The sequence below is a fragment of the Oculina patagonica genome, chromosome 4, assembly GCF_052425735.1.
Source record: "Oculina patagonica isolate OP01 chromosome 4, crgOcupat, whole genome shotgun sequence".
Lineage (NCBI taxonomy): Eukaryota > Metazoa > Cnidaria > Anthozoa > Scleractinia > Oculinidae > Oculina > Oculina patagonica.
Genome location: NC_135761.1, coordinates 48,965,941 through 48,984,775, shown reverse-complemented (window position 1 = coordinate 48,984,775; position 18,835 = coordinate 48,965,941). Strand labels below are relative to the sequence as shown.

The 18,835-nt window shown below is 40.2% G+C and overlaps 1 protein-coding gene across 1 annotated transcript; it reads left to right on the top strand.

The window, feature by feature from the left end:
* The first annotated feature begins 2,311 nt into the window (after positions 1–2,311).
* LOC144650381 (plastin-3-like) lies at positions 2,312–18,498 on the top strand. Its single transcript, XM_078510045.1, has 13 exons — positions 2,312–2,470; positions 2,944–3,099; positions 5,474–5,736; positions 6,510–6,723; positions 7,393–7,578; positions 8,702–8,782; positions 9,627–9,707; positions 11,350–11,533; positions 12,245–12,333; positions 13,457–13,652; positions 15,693–15,802; positions 17,249–17,392; positions 17,937–18,498. Exons 1-13 carry the CDS (start codon positions 2,411–2,413, stop codon positions 18,111–18,113), a joined length of 1,941 nt encoding a protein of 646 aa, XP_078366171.1. The 5' UTR covers positions 2,312–2,410; the 3' UTR covers positions 18,114–18,498.
* The last annotated feature ends 337 nt before the right edge of the window (positions 18,499–18,835 follow it).

The following is an 18,835-nucleotide window of genomic DNA, read 5'->3' as shown; positions in this document are numbered from 1 at the left end:
AACGCCGCGTAAAATGTTTTCCGTCCACATTAATCCGGGTAAATTTGAAAACGATGCCCACTTTGGAGAGCGTTGTTAAAAAGAACCGTTTTTGGTGACCAACAACGCCGGTTCAGTGTGGACGGTTGGCCCAACCGGAGAAAAAAAGATGCGTTTTCAAATTTACCCGGGTCAGTGTGGACGGGGCCATAGACACCGAATCGCTTAACAAGATGTTCATTATATGGCCAAACAATATAAAACTTAAATTAGCTGAACGTCGCTTAGTGTAGTTAGCTCGTAACCGCTACATTTTGCTAAACGAAAAATATAGGCAAGAGGAGGTCGAAATCTCGAGAACTGCTGCCGAGGTATAATTTTTTATTTTATTAATTGACTAACTTTGTGTTTTGTACTTTTGACTTCTAGGATTGCTAAAATAAGTCTCAATTTCGTCTTCAGCAAGTCTTTCGAGTGCCTGAGCTAAAACTTTTTTTTCTCTTTAAAGTAACCTAGTTCTGCCATTTAGTATTTTAATGGAGCTACGTCACAATTAGTCTCCTTCGCAGCCGCTTTTTGGAACGTCACGCAACGCTCCCCCAAAGGGAGAGGGGGAGCGTTGCGTGACGTCCCAAAAAGCGACTGCGAAGGAGACTACGTCACAATGAATTCGCAGACTTTTGGTCTTTAACTATTCCAGGCAACTTATCCCACGAGAATATCTAAAAGAAACTACAACCTTAATTTGCGGAGAAAAAGTCAAACTTTGGCTGGAAATATAATATCGATTTTTTTAAACACGCGCGGAAACAACTTGACAAGTTTCAAAAGCCTCAATGTGTTTAAGTTGCAACCATTTCCATCCACACGCAAATACGCTTGTTAACAGTTTCAGTGCTCTAATATAACAAAAGCTTTATATAATATAGTAGCCTTCCTACCACACAAATATAAATTTCGGCTGTTCAAAAATCTGTTATTTAAAATCCGTAACAAACCAATGTTTTTTTATGTTTTGTTTGTAACTACCTCGCGGCAAATTTAACAGCCTGGTCAGTCTAGACGCGGTCAATTTCGACCTCAGCCAATCAAAGGACATATAATAAAAAGATCTTTTTAATATTTTTAACGCTTGCGCTAAATTAAACTTCCATAAAAAATAAATAGCCGAACACCTTCACTAAATCGTTTTTTCCTGTGGTTTTTCCGTAGGGTCTTATAAGTTTTCGTACCACGAAATGTTAAGGTCTTCTCTCTTAGTTCTCGCATTACGGTATACAAGGGTAAACTTGGGTTCTTCACGGTTTTCGCACCAATAAAGGAGATTTTATTTTTAGTCTATTTTGTACAATACTGTTTAGCGTTGTTTTTTATTTCGCCCTCTCGCTTTTATCCGGAAAATCCCAGGACCCAATGGTTTGAAAGCCGATTACTGGTAACTCAAGTAATCCGCTATCTTTTTCGCCAATTGTAATTTCTAGTTAAAGTTTAATGGACGCTAAATAAATGACGAAAAATTCAAGATAGCCATAATCATTTCAGGCGTTTACTGAATAATTATAAAATTTTTGAGAATAAGCAGCTTTGTTTATAGTTTTCTGTTTTGTAAAATTTCAATGACACGTTTAAAAAAACCATGTATCTCGATCTCTTAAATTGGTTTTAAGTCCTTTTTCGCTTGCGGTTTGTTGAGTTCGGCAAGTTTAACGACTTAAGTCGATGTTTATTTTTGTTTTTAAGTCGGTCTCTGCTCCACATGCCCGCACAATAGCCTGAAGTTTTCCGTTTTCACAATACTGAGAAAACACGAAAATGTTTTGAACAAAAACAGTACTTATGGAAATTGCCTTATGTGAATTGGATAGTTTGAGAATTTCAGGGCTGGCCAATAAACGTAACTGTTGATCTTTAGTTACCTAACTCAGAAGAAAATTATTCTGTGTTTGTTTTATTATGAAAACAAAGCTCAAATAAATTGATATTGATAGGTTTTCGGGCTCTGGAAAAGAAAAAAAAAATTCTTTTTCGATACGAAACATCGAAAAAATGTTGAATTGTGGTTACAGAGGTTTGGGGCATGCCAAGAAATTTCATAAATTCAAATCGTTCTAGAAAATAGGATCTCTGCTTGCACAAAGGGTAAACTAGAAACATTCTTTGATGTTCAAATTAAGAGCGATTTTCAGCAGTTAATATTTAATGCCCTCCTTACTGGCAAAGCACAAAGCCAAACGGGAAACGTACAAACAATCTTGGGAACTGTCATTTCAATATGACCAAATTTGGTCAAAGAAACCGATCGATGACCACTGAGAGCTCGTTGCTTATAAGCGTTGTAGAGCTCAGCACGGCAGACAGAATTTTTTCTGATCGCAGTTATTCGTGGTTTCCTATTTGCAAGGGACGCATTCCTCAACAACTTCTTTTCAAAATGGGCGATTCTAAACTCTCGTTTGAAGAAGAGGAGGAGATTCGAAATTCCTTCAATAAGGTAAGATCTGCTTAATTGCACGTTTAAAATCTAGGTGCTTTCTGGAGTTCATTTTTAAAAATGACTGAAGAGCTCCGCTAGAAAAAAAGTTTTTTGATTCCAATTTCGAATGTGAACCTATCATGAAAATCATTCGACCGTAACTGCACCGAATAGAACGATTTTTTTGTAAATCATTCCGTACTATTTTTGGAGGTCAGAAGTTTCAGAAAAGTTTGTCCGTTCGCATATGATCGAGGCAAAACTAAGTAAAACAAATGATGGTATTTTGGGCGTAATTAGGAACAGAAATTTTTCTTGAAGGTCGATAAAGTTAAATTACGTCCCTAAAGTAATTGACATACCCAACTATGAAATCAACTTATTTCATAGTATATGGCTGTCGCTCTCTATATTTTATTTTTGGAATTTTCTTTCGCTATGGGCCACAATATTAATTACCTTTCTTTACTTTTTGTCTTACTAACTTGAAGTTTGACATGGATGGAAATGGTTTTATCACGGCTATGGAAATTGGCAACGTGATGAAGGCTTTAGGAGAAGATATACCCGGGTATCAAATACGCAATATTATTGACGAAGCTGACAAAGACGACAATGGAAAGGTGGAATTCAATGAATTTATAAAGGTGAGTTTTCAACTTTTTTTTAAGTATTTTGTTTGGAATTGTTAGTGAAAGCGTTCGTCCATAACTGTTGCTATAGATGCGAAAGCCTGAATTAAAAATTATTTGCCACAACGTTAAAGTACTGATGGACGCCCTAATCGGTGTTTTGAGTAATTAACATTCTAGCACTTTTTCATTTATGTCAAGGGTTTGGCAGATATATTTAGTTTATTCCGCATTATAGCTTTGTAAATTCCTGTCATGGCATGAATTATTAGTGTTCTTTAGTTAGTCTTGTTTTCGTTAACGAGTCGCTATCAATAAAATAATCTGTAGCCATGTTAATTAACTCGATCTGTGCAGCTTAGAGGTATTTTAGTGAAAAATTTACACTGGAGATGAAAAGTTTACGTTGTATTTTGAAAAGCCGCATTCGTTCTGGAAATTTCAACGGAACCGTGAAACAAAATAAACTTTATAAAAACTCTGTGTAAAATGCTTTGCTTTTCACCTGTCGTGAACGCAGGTGTGACCCACATTGCATGCCGTGTGGTCTAGTCGAACTATAAATACAGACTTGTTCAAAATCGACTTTCTCTTTTCAAATCACTACAATCTCAAGTAAGTGGGTGACGAGAATTTAAAAAAAATCATCAACTGGAAATATAATGTCTTCAGGTACGCAACATTCTCGTCCCCCTAGCCCTTTTCGCTTATCTTAGCCAGCGGGGCCTTGGCACGAGACACGAAGGGCTCTGGACACAGGATTTCCAGTCCCAGATTCTGGGACTTCCAGTCTTTATGTATGCAGTACTGATGTTTCTTTAAACTGTGTGAGAAAGTCATGACGTGTTTTACTTCAGCTCAAGATTTCTTTGTACGAAAAACGTACAAAGAAATCAAGATTTCTCAGGATTTCTTTGTACGAGAAACGAAGGTCTTTGGACACTGGGCACAGAGGAGTCAAGTTTGTTCGCACTTCAAAATAGGACTTATTCGTATTCTCGGTATTGGACTGGAACTAGCTTGCAATGGAGGCTAATGCGGGTAATCTTTTAAAATGCAAATGACGTGAAGCTGTTTTTAATGATATTCCCCCGCATGTGCCTCCATTGCAAGCTAATTCCAGTCCAATACCGAAAATACGATTATGGTTTACTGTGCAAAACGACCTTCTAAGCGATCTTGTAAGCGTACGTGATCCAGCGCTGTCATGCGATACCATCTGCTTACAGTTTGTACGGAGTCGAAAAGCTTTTTTCTGTGCCCTGTGCTTTGGAGACATAATTTCCACTACCAGGTTCTGGTACTTCCGGTCTTCATGTATGCGGTCGTACCGCGCGTGTTTTTCTATTAAAAATCTTCTATTTTAAGAGTTTATATGGTTTTGCGGGACGCTGTCTCAAAATAAGAGAAGTTTGTTTGGATTTTTAACCATGTTTCAAGGCCCATAACTTCATTTCTGGTCATCCTAAAAGCATCAAACTTGGTCAAATGACCAATCGCACCGTGATCTTTCATGTGATGGTGTCACATTATTGATTACTTAAAATTTGAAACTCGCCCCAGTTTCCTGCTCAACCTCGGAACGGCCAATGTATCATGTGGGACAGTCATAGCATTTTTGACATCCTTTTAAGATTTCTTTGTACGAAACAGCCAATCAAAAAAGTTCGAGTTAATTAAAAAAAAATTCCATGTCGTTTCTCGTACCTAGGCCCTGCCGGCTGTAAGAGAACCGAAAGGGCTATGGGGACGAGAATGGTTCCGTCACAAATCACAGAGTACCTAGGCTCCCAATGAGTCCACTCGGCGGCAAAAAATAGGGATTTTCATGAAACGTTACAGCTGGAACTTGCATCGATCAAAAATGATACAAAAAAGACCACTGTTGTTTTCTACGTGTTATTTCTTTACTGCGGTCTTACAACCTTTAAGCGAGCCTCCCTTGTAAACAGTAAATATCAAAGAGACAAGTCTGCCTCGTCCCCAGGCGCTGATCGGCTGGTCGGTTAAGGCGGGAAAACAGCTAGAGAGCGCGGGGGTAAAGGAGGAAGAAGCCTGGGGACGAGGCAGACGGCAGGAGACAAGTGGGGACGAAAGCCTAGCATCGCTCGAGGAAGAAGTTGGAGAAACCGGTTCAAAACGCGCAAGAAAAGGAAACAATTAAGCACAGCTTGGGAAGCGTTCGTCTGAGCTAGCGTATTGATTTTCCACTTTCACAGCTGTCTGCTTCTCTTATTCTTCTGTGATCGGTGAATGCAGAAAAAAAATCGCTAAGAGATCGACGCTAGAGCCAAACGGGACACGCACGCAGGGTCGGGAAAAATAGAGCGACTTTAAACATTCCATGCTGGCTGTTGCTATAAATAAGGCAATTTCTGTTCTTTTTTAGATTTATAAGAAACACAGCAAGAAGTCAGCAGGTTCAGAGTTCATGAATCTAATCAGGAGGAGAGATCAACTTGAAATTCGAGGAGGGACGTCGGATAGTTCAGCAGAGGGCACAAAGCATTCGTTCCATGAGGGAGAGAGAGTCGCCTTTGTTGAATGGATCAAAACGGCACTGAAGAACGATGAAGAATTTAAGACGTACTTACCTATTGATCCAGCAAGCCAGGAAATATTTACAAAGATCAAGGATGGCATCATTTTATGGTGAGTTTGTAGTAATCTAAACTTGAACCCACCGATTAATTTTCGCGCGCGCTCATTGGACAAAACGCATCACGTGGTACAAAATTGGACGACAGGTATAAGACAATATACCCCGTCCGATTTGATATCCGTCGCCCGATTTTGTAGACAAGTACTAAACAAACGAACAAAATCACTTTTTCAAGTCTAACTTTCATCCATGACATGACATTGCATGACAAATGACATTGCACGACATAACAGGACAGCTTTGTAGTACATGAAATTACACTGAAAGGGAAATATAAATAATAAAGGGAAGCCACGAGCCAAGCGGCCCACAATGCCGGAGCTTATCCCGGTTTCCGTAGCATCATTTTAAGCGGCTAGGAATATTTCTACTCCCCCCTGAATGGGATGCTAGTCCATCGCAGGGTTCCCCCCCAGCATTATGTCGCCGGTACCCATTTATACACCTGGGTGAAGAGAGGCACTATAAGAGTAAAGTGTCTTGCCCAAGAACACAACACAAGTGACCCCGGCCGGGGCTCGAACTCGGACCGCTCTCACCGGCGTCCGGCGCACTAACCATTAGGCCACCTCGCCTCCCATCATTTTCAAGTCTAACTTTCATACATGACGTGACATTGCATGACAAATAACACTGAATGACATGACAGGACAGCTTTCTAGTACACGAAATTACATTGAAGAGGTAACAAGAGGTTTGGGAATTTGAAAGGGAGTTGTATTAGAACAATTGAAATTAGAATTCCTTTTTGTTTTCATTCCAGTAAAATGATCAACGTGGCTGTACCAGAGACTGTTGACGAACGCGCCATCACCAAGCCAAAGTCAAAGAGAGACTTGACAGCAGTTCGTGAAAACTTGACGCTGGCTCTGAATTCGGCGCGTTCTATTGGTTGTAGCATTGTCAACATAGGAGCTGAGGATCTTGAAAAGGGAACGCCTCATCTTGTGCTCGGAGTCCTGTGGCAAATCATTAGGGTAAGGTTCTGGGTGTGCTGTGAAATTTCTGCGTAGGTGCTTTTGAATCTTGGTGTATTCTTGGTTTTCACGTGACGTTATCAAAATTCTAAAATCCAGAATCGCGAGACCCCTGACTATTTATCCTTCACTGGCTATTAGACGTCCTTAATATATATCTTATTGAAGATTTTCAGCTCGATAGCATCGGCCGTCTTTAAGATATAACATTTTGTTTTTCGGAGTTTCGCGCCACACGACATCAAAATGGCCACATGAAGGCTGTCACGTATGCTTAAAAAAGCCTTATCCTGTTATTTTTAACAACCCGAACAGTTGAGGTTTTACCAGCGAGTGTTTATGTGGATGTTTACGTGTTCATGAAGGTAAACTGACCGCTTTTTATAGCAGAGGTGAATGCCAGATGTTTTCATTGAATTCCGACAGCCATCTTGGTGCCCCTTCACACGGGCGTTTCCATACTGTGCTCTCCAAATTTGTGTGGAACATTTTGACCGATAACTCGAGTACGCAATACCATACAGACCTGAGACTTGGACATGTAGACTATCTAGTAATTTACTACAACCTATAATATTCTTGATTTTTTTTTTGACTTGCAGCGCATGACAGTAGCGACAATAGTTTTTTCTTTGACTTTAACAACAGTATCCTTTCTTTTAAATTTAGCTTGGCTTGTTTAACACCATCTCGTTATCTGATGTACCAGAGCTTGTCGCTCTCTTGGAACATGGCGAGACTCTTGATGATCTGATGGCTCTTTCTGGAGAGGATATGTTGTTGAGGTGGTTTAATTACATTTTAGAACAGACAGAGTGCGTTCCGCGAGTGAAAAACTTCAGTGACGACATTAAGGTACTAGCACACAAGATAATATGCCTGATAATAGCAAAACAATATTTAATAGTTATTCACCGAAGTGGAGGTGAATAGTGGTGGATATTTACCGAGCCGCGCCACCACATTCATCGACACTGAGGTAAATAATTGTTTTAGTATATACCACACAAGTTGAATAACTAGCGGACTAAAACATCACTTTCGGTAAACAAAGCGACGCGCGAAGGCAGTTTGTTTCTCTTTAGCTACTCGGAGGTGAATACACTTCCGAGTTAACCAATCAGCGCACGCGAAAAGCACTATTCACTTGTGTGGTAAATAGTAAGACAGTAACTAAATTTATATACCGCTTCATGAAAGGAAGAAGATTACTACTAAGATGCTTTTATGGCTATTCTTACAAATAAAATTGAAATTGAGAAACATAAAGCCAAGTTATATATAATTAGTTAAAGAGGAAAGTAGGCACCAAAAGGAAAACTTTGTACAATCTGTGCACATAATTTATTAAGACTAATTTAGATACTTTATGTTATTTTTTTAAATGAAAGTGCTGAAGATTTTAAAGGTTGTTACTACTAGGTTTTATTATCTAAAAAGGACAACGAAAAAAAAAAGAAAGAAAAATACCGTTAAATTATAGCGCTAGTTGTAGTTGTAATTATTATTGATTGTATGTACTTTTGTAAACGTCTACGTAATTTTTTCTGTTTTTTTTTTCAAGTTTTTGTAAGTAGTATACTGTACTGTCTCGTTTTTGTGTAAACGCATTAAAAAACTAGCGTACAAGTCATATGATGACTTTAACATGTGTACCGTTTGAGTAACTTTTACTTAAGTGTCGAAAGTAATTTGTCTTTGCTTTGGTTTCGAATTACCACGCGTAAAAATCTCACTGCACGTCTTTTTCTCGACCAATCACAAAACCAAAACCAATGATAATTCGCTCGGACGCGTTTTCCCGCGCTTCAAGCCGGTTACCAAGAATGTGATTCGAGTTTTGATTGGTTTACTGGTTTGTCTACGTCCTTTGTGATTGGTCAGAGTGGTAACGTTGGTTTTGGCTTTACAAAACTCAAACAAAAATTCGTCTAATGGGAGACCTTTCTCTAACTCTGTGAACCTTCACGTTTGGCAGGATTCCGAATGCTACTTTTACTTACTCAAGTTTCTACTCAAGCGTGTTGATCCTGATGAAGTGGACAGCAGTGTAATGGATGTAAGTAAATAGTAGATTTTCTTTACATATTAGAAACAAGAAAGAGACTGCTTTGGATTTCACTACAACACTCACTCGAGTCCGGGTTGGGGGGGGGGGGGGGGTACTCAAAAAATGTGTACACGGGGAGGCTCCACCCCGAGGTCTAAACCCATACCCTTTGATTAACCATCTCCGACAGAAACGGTACCTCTTTTGTACACATTCTATAGAACAATTGCACCCCTTTCACATTTGTGCTGCACGGATACTGCATTTTTTCTTAAATTCACTTGAATAGTCTCTTAAAACGCTTACATAAATTTGCCGTTCGTTGGGTCTGATTTGAAAATGCCTTTTTAAATGCGTAAATAACAGTTTTCTTTGCCCATTTGTATACTTCAACGCGTGAAATTCCTACCCTTTTCTCTACCTACCATTTGAAAAAGGTACTCCTTTCGGGCGGAGCCTCTCTGCATAGTCCGCCACGAGGAGAGCCCCTTGGGCTCAAGTCTCCAAACTGTACTTTTGACGCGATGCCATTAAGAACTATTATTCTGAAAAATTTAGTCGCTAGCGGTCCCAAGACGTATAAAGCAACAAGAGGGCTGAGTTTTTTTCTTGCAAAAAGTGTCGATAACATAACCAGGAATCGTTCTGAGTAGAATTTTTGAGCTTCTCCTTGTAATCGATTTCTTAAAAAATGAATAATAGTTTTTTTCCTGAGAAAATTTCTACAACATATTTTTTAACTGATATCAGGATATCTCAAGAGTTTTTGGTTAGTGGGCTATATTAGTCTGCTGTTTATTAATTACAGCCTACACTTTGTTTATCACTGAATGCACTGTGTTTTGAATTGTAGGAAAAGGATCACACTAAGAGAGCCGCGAGAATGTTAAAAATGGCAAATGCAATCGGCTGCAGAAAGTTCGTGCGACCTAAGGTAAGATTGTCTTTGGTGGATAGATGAACAGAGTCTGAACAGTGTAATCGTATACGAAGTTAGCTGACCGTAAAGTCCCCTCAAATGTAGAGATCCCCCACTTCCTCCCCCCCCCCCTCCAAAAACGAAAAATGTAAGTGCTGTTAGCGGCCGTTCGAAGGTAACATTCCCTTAAGCTCGCGACCTCCATGGTAAGTTGGGGTTTACCTCGGTGTGAAACCTATTAAATTTTCCTTTGTTTTGGAACTATTGTTTTCCAGTTCTGTATTGTTTTGAGGTTCTTTGTTGCCTTGTTCGTTCTTTGTTTTACGTCCCTGGTGAGTTTCACAGGTTTTTACACCGAGGATGAGCCGTAAAGTAACGTTCCGAATATCAGGATATTGGAATATCAGAACACCATTCTGTTCTGAGTGGGTGAATAGGGGTACGCAAATCCGCCGATCCGTGCTATTTCTTGGCCAAATCCGTAAATCCGCCACTATTTTCGTTCAAATCCGAATCCACATAACTTGAAAACTTTGGCTGGTATAGTTTCACTGCAACGGACAGTAGATGTTGTTTTTAATGCCAATTTTTTACGAAGTTTTGTTACTTGTTTCTGCGACAATTTCACCAACACAACGACGAGGACGAACCATAGTAATCTGAACTTCGTTTTAGTATCCAGGATCAGAGCCTCCTGACATGAAGAGTCCAGAATCCGTGCAAAAATTCTCAGCTAATCCGCGATCCGCTGTATTTTCGAAGTCCTGTTCTGAGGGGACGCACATCATGAAAAAATTTAAAAGCTCTCTAGTATCTGTAAAGGTATTCGCGAAGAAACGGATTCTATCGTTGAAAGTCGCACATGAAGAGATCAGTCACTGAGCTGTGCCTTTTTTCGTTCGGTTTTGCTGGTAATCCATGATCATTATTAAATAATGGTCATTTAAGTGCGTTCAACGGTGCGTTTGGCTTTCTCGAGATTCCCTTCCGTTCTGAAAAGACGTGGCTTCCGTTTTAAACCTATTGTAGGTATGTATACCGGATCCCAATGGTTTGTCAGGTAAAAATTCCAATCTGGGGGTCTGCGGACATGAAAACACATGACCTACCTCTTTCGACTTTTCCTTTTTCTCCGCTTTTATTATCTTTTTTGCTGCAGTCGTTGACCTTCGACCGGACTTGCTTTCAGTGCAAGAATTTCCGGGAAGGCTTCAAAGGAGACGGGAGATTCTTACCATAGAGAAGTCAAGGCTAGAAGTCAATTTTCCTCGGAGTTTTTAACTCAAATTTGCGGAGCTTGGATAAGTGTTGCCTTTTTCGGTCAAAGGTGATGACGTCAGAGGCGGAAATAAGACCAATACTCGTCACGGGCGGTTATGACCGGCACAGGCGCCAGTGGGTTGACCTTAAAACCGTCCTTTGCGGCATTCTTGGCGTTTTCGAGTTTGCTTTGGCTAAATTACCCAAATTTATGACAAAGGGACTCATTTTTTGAAAAAAATGGCCATGTGATTTTATTATTAAATACAATAATGTAAACTTATACTAACACCAAAATAACAACCCGCTATAATCGGGGCGGATAGTAATGATGACGATATAACATCACCTTACTCGTGACACTACTAACAACATGCCTACTTTATTTGTTCTCCAGGATGTGGTTGCTGGTGATCCAAAGTTGAACATGGCATTCGTGGCGAACTTGTTCAACCATTACCATTGCTTGCCTCCTCTGAAGGACGCTCATTCCAGCGGCAATTCCGCTGATCACGAGGGCGGCCACGAGGGCGGCCACGAGAGACATGGGGAGCTCAGAGAAGAGACCAGGGAAGAAAGAAGTTAGTAAATGCGGTCACTGAGACAGTGTCATACCATAGCCCAGGGGAGGTGTGCGTGGGTGGGGGGGGGGGGGGGCTTACTGAGTAAAGTTTCGTATGGGTAGGCTCAACGCCCAAACCCCGTTTGGTGCGTATGTTCGAAATAACTGGAAATTCCTTATAAGATACCAAAATGACATTTTTGTACCCTTTCCCGTACTTCTATTCGTAAAAGCCTGAGAAAGGTACCTTTTTGGCTGGAGCCTCCTCGTCAAGTCCAGTACAGGGAGTACCCCCTCCCCCCGGTACCATGACCACTTGACGACAAATTTCAGATAGTTTCTGGCAACGTTTTGGTGGGTTCTGTGTTCTGTAGTCAATGGAGGACTCAACAAATATCTACGGATAGGCTCCGTCCCGAGGTTTAACCCCTTACCCTTTCATATACCATTTTGACAAAAAGATGACCCTTTCGTATACCTTTTCACATACCTACTTAAGAACACTTCATCCCTTTTCAAAACCCTTGAAACGAATACAGCCACAAGCCCACAAGGTGCGTCTGTTTGAAAAATTTTCATTAAAGGTGACAGATTTCCCTACCCTTTAATGTACCTAAAGCCTGGAAAAGGTACCTCTTTCGGGCGGAGACTCCCCGTTTTGTTCATTATAGAGAGTACCCCTCTGATTATGTATAAATTTGCTCTAAGTTTACTACCGTTTTGTTAACAGCGTTCCGTAACTGGATGAACAGCATTGGTGTCACTCCATATGTGAACAGTCTATACAGGGACCTTCGCAGTGGATTGGTCTTGCTGGACGTAAATATATCTTTTTTTTTTTTGCGGAATCCCAATTTCTTGAATCCCCGGCGATTCTTGTAACTTCTATAACTCGAGCCAAAGTCGTTTTGGTTTCCCTGTATTTTGCTTCATACAGTCGAACATAGCAAATTTATCTCAGATTTCTCAAGTTCTTGACTTCTCGAAGCACAGTTTGTATCCTCCTGGCGGAAGAGGTATTTCGCAGAACGCAGAACGCAGAAGGCAGAACGCAGAATGATGCCCTAACCCACAAATAAAAGCTAACCGCAAGCAAACTGGGGTGAAAGCTAACCGCAAGCAAACCGGAGTGGAGAACGCAAAATGCAGAACGGTTTGATTGCGGTCAACTTCATTCGGATCGCTTGCGGTTAGCTTTCACTCAGGTTTGGTTGCGGTTAGCTTTCACGCAGGTTTGGTTGCGGTTAGCTTTCACTCAGGTTTGCCTGCGATTAGCTTTCACCCCGGTTTGCTTGCGGTTAGCTTTCACTAAGATTTGCTTGCGATTAGCTTTCACTCAGGTTTGCCTGTCGTTAGCTTTCACTCAGGTTTGCCTGTGGTTAGCTTTCACTCAGGTTTGCTTGTGGTTAGCTCATCATTCTACGTTTCGCAAAATACCCCTGCCGTCCTCTTGGAGGTTTAAGAAATCTGGATTTCACTATAGTAAATGTTTTGAACCTTTAGGCTGGGTTGTTCACGATTAGCGTGAATTTTGATTTTATTTTTTAACTTTTCACTCCGAAAAAATAAAAAAAAAAATGGGTTCTCGGAGGGCACTGGACACGAAGACGTTAAAGCCGTCTTATTTATGCTTATATACCAGTTAACCGCGTCCTGTTTTTATGCTAGACGCCTTTAACGTCTGAGACGTTAAAGCTGTCCGTTAATAGCGTCGTTCAGACGCTCTTACGAAAAGATGTTAAAGCTATCAGACGTTAAAGGCGTCTCTCTTATTTCTATACTAGACGTTAAAGTCGTCTCGAGACAGCTTTAACGTCTCAGACGGCTTTAACGTCTCTAGCATAAAAACGGCCATTGGTAGTAAGCGATTGTTTAATGATTTTAGAAAAAAACACGACTGTTTTGCAGTCTATGAAGTACGCGTATACGATATCTTTTGTAGGTGTTTGATATAATAGAGCCAGGGATTGTGAAAAAGAAAGTCTGCAGGCCACCCTACAAACCAAACCGTGAAAGGCACGACCAAATGGAGAACTGTAATTATGCAGTGGAGATTGGGAAAGGGAGAGAAATGAATTTCTCACTTGTTGGAATTGGAGGTCAGGATATTCATGACGGCAATGAAACCTTGACACTTGGTAAGTGAGAAATAACTTTTGCCAAAGTTAATGGCCGTTTTCACGGTAGAGACGGACAAGTCGTCTAGACGGACAAAACGTCTGAGACGGACAAGTCGTCTAAACGGACAAATCGTCTGAGACGGACAAGTCGTCTTAGTGTGAAACACGATTTTGGACGTTCAAGTCGTCTGAATTTGTTCGTCGATTTGGCCGTCTAGGAAGACGATTTTTCGAGGACGACGGACAAGTCGTTTAAAATTCACACTAGACGAATAAACGGTTGTTTTTTACCTTTAAAGAAAGCGGCACTAGCAAAAAGCGTGTTGGTTTTGTGGCCCCTTTCCATTTAAAATTGTATATTTGACTGTCTTGATGCAAATGAGAGACGACCAAAACAAGACGACTTGTCCGCCTAGTTTTCCACTAGACCAAAACATCGTCATACGACCTCTCCGTCTAGACGATATATCCGTCTTTTAGTGTGAAAACGGCCAATAGAGGAAAATGTTTATGAAACCCGGCAAAAGGAAAAAGAAGAAAACAAAGATGCCACGATTTATGTTGGAAGGTCCACGACGGTGTACATATTTTGTTTTGCGCTCATACACTATGCATGGATTTCGTAATCGCAATGTTTCTATTAGCTAGTTACGCGAACACACGTAACCACCTATTGTATTTTGTCAGGTTTTGTGCACTGTCAACCCCCCAAAAAGCGAACAAAAACATCTAACAAAGAACTCTGCCGGGCTTCACGAACGTTTCCCTCTTTTAACTGCGCTTTTACGGTAGAATCCCGATTTCTCGGACCCTTCTTTTTTTTTTTGATTTCTCGAAACTCACAATTTCTCAAACCAATTTCGTTTCCCTTGGATAGTACTTCTTTGTAATTCTACCTCCGATTACTCAAACTCCCCGATTTCTCGAAGCAATTTTCGTTTCCTCTGGAGGCTTGATAAAGCGGGAGACTACTATATTATTCAACCTATACGGCCTCTTTTTGGGACATAGAGCATTTTTCAATTTGCATTGGCTTTGCTTTACTTTGTTTTGTTTTGTGCGGATTGCTTTAAAAACATGCCCACTTTTTCGACCAATTATAAAATAAACCAAAACCAATCGTTGCTCGTTCACACACGTTTTCCCGCCACAGGCTACATGTATTTGATTCGAGTTTTGATTGGTTCACGTGATTTGAAAGAAAATAGGCTCGAAAGAAAACGCTAAGATAGGCTAAAATACTTATCTTAAAGAGTAGGGCATGGAGTTCCTGGTGCGGTGGTCTGGTTTTTGCCCATTGTGATATGTACTGTTGAAAAGCTCGGAGATATTAGCTGTACAAGCTACTCTGAAATCCGAGGGTAAAAAACATGATGATGATGTATGTGTCCAATTGTGATTAGTCAGAGTGATTACTTTCGGATTGGTTTTCATGGCACTCAAATGAAAACCGCTCTAATTAGCGCAAAATTTTTTACAAGGATTCCATCGCAAAAAACAGCGTTACCGACCAAATATAATGACAAGGGCGTTTACGTATACTCAGGGGGGTAAAGGGGGGGGGGATCCCAATGACGAATCACGAGCCCATTTTCTTTCAAATCACGAGTCACGTATATTTTTTAAACCATTTCACGAAACACACATTTGATATACGTTTTTAAAGAAAATAAGCTTTAACCGTTCAGGAAACTTGCGTGGCACTTATCTTTTGATAGTCTAGTAGCAAGACTCTTAAGGGAGCTCACAGTGCTAGACAAGTCCTTAATCATATCTATCGAGCCGAGAGAACTAAATTGTCCTTCCTGCAAGTTCAAACTCTGGCTTCGTGATTCGTGTCTTTTGTCAATTTTGGTTGTTCCACGCTAAACTGATATATAAGTACAGAATTTATTCTCGTTTTTCACGAAAATTTTTTAGCGGGAATCACGAACCACGGTCCTTAAAATACGCAGATCACGCATCTTACTGGCCTGGCAATTCACGGATCACGGCCAGATTCGAGCTGTTTTCACGTATCACGCGCATAACCCCTTACCACCCTGTTTACTTTGACAGCTATTGTTTGGCAACAGATGAGAGCGTACACATTTTCCTTACTCTCAAAGCTGACTGCAGATGGCAGTAAGATGGACGACAAGGATATCATTGATTGGGCCAATGAAAAGGTAAGATATCTCGTCCCCAGAGCCACTTGTCCCTCTTAGCCGGCTAAGCCTATGCACAGGTGCCCTCACATCAGTTAAGAGGATAAATAGAAATAAAAGTTTACCTGCTTTTGTCCCGTCTTTGTTTCTTTATACGCGGTCTGCAAGTTGGGGTGGTCTGGAGCGGAATAAAATTATAGACGGTCAGCCAGAACGAGGAGACTGGAACCGAGAAATCTTCGGAAACCTTCGTAACTCTTAGTTTATGACCTTGTCACTATAAAGCACTCGTATAGTGATCGGATGTCGTCCCGAGAATTAATATTTCCGAATGTTTTCGACCGTCCCAGACTCCACACCTTTCTCGCTTCCAGACCTCCAACCTGCTAGACCGAATATTAAAAATTCAAAACTATAGCCGCTATAAAGCACGAAAATCGACGATAGAAGGTAAGATTTATTTTTTATTTATCCTCATAGCTGGTGTGAGGACCCCCTGTGCCTGTGCACGAGAAACAAGTGGCTCTACTGGGAACACATGATTTTGATTGGCTACATTTTAACTAAGGAAATTTTAAAGGAACTGTGTCACGGCTGAGTTAAGTTTATTTTATTAAGTTTTCAGTGCCAAATACTTGCTATGAAACTTAACGTTTGCAAAGAAATTGCTCCTATGGATCTAAATGATAAAACCATAGGTTCTTTGCAACCAAATGTGTCCCCCGGGCGTTATAATTTAAAGTTACAAGGAAACAAGACTAACTTTGAAAACTGTTCAGCCCAACAATATTTCAAAAACCCAAACTGCAATCCGTTTCAATCTTCGTCACTTTTGGCCATTCGTACCTTCTTCTGTATTTGCGGTGTTATTGAAATGTTCCTTCACTGTTTTAAGAGGTTATATTTATATTTCACCAAATTTGATGGTCATTTCCTATGCCTAAATTTGGCTAAAATCCGTGACGCAGTCCCTTTATATCTAGCCAATCGGATCAACCGTTTAAAATTGCTTTGTTGTAAAGGACTTTAAAGGGACTATGTCACGGCTAATTTAATTTTATGTTATAAAATTTTGTCAAATATTCGCTATGAAACTAAATGTTTGCAAAGAAATTAATTCTATGATTCTAAATGAAAAAAAAACATAGCTTCATTGCAGCCAAATGTGTCTCCCAGGCGTTATTATTTAACGTTACAAGCATACAAGATTAACTTTGAAAACTGTTCCGCCGGACCATATTTCAAAAACCAACATCGCAATCCGTTGCAATCTTCGTCGCTTTTGGCCATCCGTTCCTTCTTTTGTATTTGCTGTGTTATTGAAATGTTCCTTCACTGTTTTAAAAGGGTATTTTATATATTAAAAAGGATTTGATGGTCATTTCCTATGCCTATGTTTGGCTTAAATCCGTGACACGGTCCCTTTAAAATGGTCGATTTGACCGTGTCGGTCTCATTGATTGTTAGTTAGCAGGGGCGAACAAATCAAGCAGGATCTCAGGTTTTCGGGATCCCAGCATTAGCAACAGCCTTCCTGTCCTGGACTTAGTTGATGCCATCAAGCCTGGTACAGTGAAGTATGAGATGGTGTCCAAAGGCACACGTAATGAAGTAAGTAATACCGTAAAATTCCGGTTATAAGCCCTGGGCTTATACAACTTCGCAAGGGGTTTTGAGTGGGCTTATAAGCGGAGGGGCTTATATCCGGGAGGGCTTATACGCGGAATAGAAAAAACGTTTCGAAACGAGCTACGGGAGTGTTTATCGAAATATGTTTTAAAGTTAAAAACGCATAATAAAGAAACATTTAGCCCTGTTCAGTACTGTCAACCGGCAAGGGGGGAGGGGGGCTTATATCCAGGGGGGCTTTTAATCGGATGTATTTTTTTGTTTCCAGGTAGATTGGCCTATAACTGGGGGGCTTATAAGCGGAGGGGCTTATAACCAGAATTTTACGGTAATTATTTTAATAATTACCGTAAAAGTTCTGGGCTTCTATTTGCCCAACGTCCATCTCAGGTGGGCTTATTTTTAGGGAGGGTTGTAAACGTGAGGGGGGGGGGGGGAGGGGGGAGGGTGGTATAAATTTGAATAGTACGCTATCACAGTTCACTATTTTAGTTATACTTATATTCTTTTTTGTCTTCTGTATTAGGATAAACACAAAAATGCCATATACGCCCTAAGTGTTGCTCGTAAGATCGGCGCCGCGACCTATGCTCTGCCTGATGATCTGGTGGAAGTCAATCCCAAGATGCTTTTGACAATTTTTGCTTGCTTGATGGCTGCGAATCTTGTCATCGAGAAAAAATCCAAGAAGAACAAAAAATAATTGTAATAATTGTAATGTTTCCTTGGGCTCTGTTATTTCAAACTGGATTTTAAACGTAAGCTTCAATAATGATTCAGGAAGCTTCAAATTGTAAAGCAAAAATGTGAGTTAAAAATTACTTTAAAGTGAAAGTGATAAACTTGGGGTTAGCGCTCATTCATGGATAAGTGTTTATCTGGAGTCCAGAATCATAAATATAGAATAGAATTGAAATCAATCAAAGTAGATTTTTATTACTTGATGTGTTGGTCAAACATTTTTAATCTATGCAATAACTGCATGCCGAGGAAACACGATTGTGAGCATTGTAAGTCGGATTTTGAAGTGAAAATATTGTAGTTTAATTGCCTTCTCTTTGAGAGTAATAAATGTTTCAAATCTCAAATTTGAAGTTGTTTTAATTGTGAATTTCTCCGTCTTGTGACCAAAACGTCTGACTTTTACCCTGCTCTCCCTACTTTATTGTCGTTGTTAAAGCTGATTTCCAGTCCGTACTGTGCAGACTCGGGATTTGTTTTCGTTTTTGTTTTGAATTCGTTAAAACGTTACACTTCGGTAATAGCATACATGAAGAGTTTTAGTCCGCCATTACGGTTCGTTTCGTTCAAGAATTTCCGATAAGTTGAAACGTCGGTTTGAAATAGCTTCGAGGTTCTCCTACTCCTTATTATTGTTTTGCAAGGATATCTGGTGCTAATAATGAAGAAAAAGGTAAGTTTGTC

Bases quoted from the DNA above. Each gene is read 5' to 3' on its own strand.
- LOC144650381 (XM_078510045.1), top strand. From the start codon at position 2,411: ATGGGCGATTCTAAACTCTCGTTTGAAGAAGAGGAGGAGATTCGAAAT. The intron at 5,737-6,509 runs GTGAGTTTGTAG...TTTTCATTCCAG, and splicing joins AAGGATGGCATCATTTTATG to TAAAATGATCAACGTGGCTG. The intron at 8,783-9,626 runs GTAAGTAAATAG...TTTGAATTGTAG, and splicing joins TGGACAGCAGTGTAATGGAT to GAAAAGGATCACACTAAGAG.